This window comes from Colletotrichum fioriniae (genome assembly GCF_027942845.1).
Source record: "Colletotrichum fioriniae strain IMI 355084 chromosome Unknown scaffold_3, whole genome shotgun sequence".
NCBI classification, from domain to species: Eukaryota; Fungi; Ascomycota; class Sordariomycetes; order Glomerellales; family Glomerellaceae; genus Colletotrichum; species Colletotrichum fioriniae.
In genome coordinates, this window is record NW_027076839.1 from 996,591 (window position 1) to 998,245 (window position 1,655).

The following is a 1,655-nucleotide window of genomic DNA, read 5'->3' on the forward strand; positions in this document are numbered from 1 at the left end:
AATATGCGGTAAGGCTATGGATAGTTGAAGTTATTACGATATTTTTTCAAAACTATTTTACCTAGATGACTTTTGTAATAATTTATGGCCTTATTTCTATCACCTTAAGGTTTATGTCGGATTAATCTCATAGCTTACAGTGGTAATGTCCTTGGTATATTGATTAGCTAAAGCCTTCCTGTTACTAATCGGACTGGAAAAACCGCGGGAGTTATCTACGTAGCTATTTCCAGACATGTCCTTTTGAGATAACCTATAATAACTGCCGTCAAGGCTCTTCCTCTACTTTGGGATCAGAAGAATTCTCCTCTTCACGTTTGATCTTCTCATGGCGGAAAGCCTTTCTCAAATCACACTTTCCAACACTCTTACCACCAGCTTTACATTCGCTGCATACTTTGCCGTGCTTGACAAGCAGGATGTGAAGCCCATACTTGTCTTCATCTGGAATTCTAACATCGAGGTGTGCGTGGGTTTCGTCCCGCGAGGCGCTCTTCGGCCGCCACCCCATGAGACCGGTGATTCTCCACACATGGGTATCCACTGCGAATGACTCTCTCTGCAGACAAAAGAGAAGAACACAACTGGCAGTCTTGGGACCGACGCCCTGGAAGCTAATGAGCTCCTGCATCGCGTCTTCATTGCTGACATTGAAGAGATGATCAAGAGAATACGAGCCGTACTTCTCCTTGACCTGGTTGAGGATGCCGACAATGACCTTGCTCTTGACTTGGCTCAGCCCACCGCATTTGATGGCTTCCTGCAACTTGGGGATCCCGCCCTCGACAATCTTCTCCCATTCGTCACTGCCACCGTAGACGTCGTCCATGCTCCTCTTGGCGCGGGTGGAGTTTGTGTCGCTCGTGTTCTGGCTCAGGATGGTCCTGACCAGAGCATCGAGAACCGACGGCGAGTCGCCACAGCCGGCGCGGGTTGAAGATGCCTTGACTTCGGCAGGGCGTTCCCGCTTTCCGTGCAATTTGGCCAGAATGCGGTGGGCCAGTTTGCACTCGTCCGGTGTCGGGTGCGGGAAGTCGGGAAAGGGTGACTTATCAGCGTATTGGGAGTAGGCCTTGAGCTTTTTGGACTTCAAGTCCGCCGGAGACTTTTGGACTTTTGCTTTCGTGTCTGGGCTTTCAGATTTGATGTCCTCCGTCTTGAGTGGTGTTAGGGGTGGTACATTGGCGAAATCTGGGGACGCCGTATGGTCCGCATCCTCCGTCTTGACCTTCTTGGCCGGTGTTGAGCTTGCAGCTTTGCTAGTTGTCCGTTTCCTCTTCTCTGGTTGGGTATTCTCCTTGTCCGACGAAGTCTGCTTCACAGTTCGGCCCTTTTTTGTTGCGCCATTAGTAGCACTCGGGGTCTCTGTTGGCTTTGTGGCAGTCGAGGCCAGACGAGCACTTGAACGGGTTGCTCTCGCCATGGCAACGAAGACAGATCGCATGCAATGGCGCGGTAGATTGATGAGAGATAATTCGATAAGGCCTATACACGAAGCGAAGTAGTCAAGATGAGTGGATAAGGAAGGTTGAAAGGTGAGTTCAACGCTGCATGGCCGCTGTCGCTGATCTAGGGGTTGGGCAATGACGATGCAGAAAAGCACGATGCCGACGCCATCACCGCGTCCTCAGTGGTGATGTCAACGAACTGGACCC

At 50.8% G+C, this 1,655-nt stretch overlaps 1 protein-coding gene across 1 annotated transcript; it reads right to left on the reverse strand.

The window, feature by feature from the left end:
- Positions 1–268: 268 nt before the first annotated feature.
- N0V96_003159 (uncharacterized protein) lies at positions 269–1,444 on the reverse strand (the record flags this gene model as incomplete). Its single annotated transcript, XM_053190935.2, has 1 exon — positions 269–1,444. One exon carries the CDS (start codon positions 1,442–1,444, stop codon positions 269–271), a length of 1,176 nt encoding a protein of 391 aa, XP_053051360.2.
- Positions 1,445–1,655: the final 211 nt, after the last annotated feature.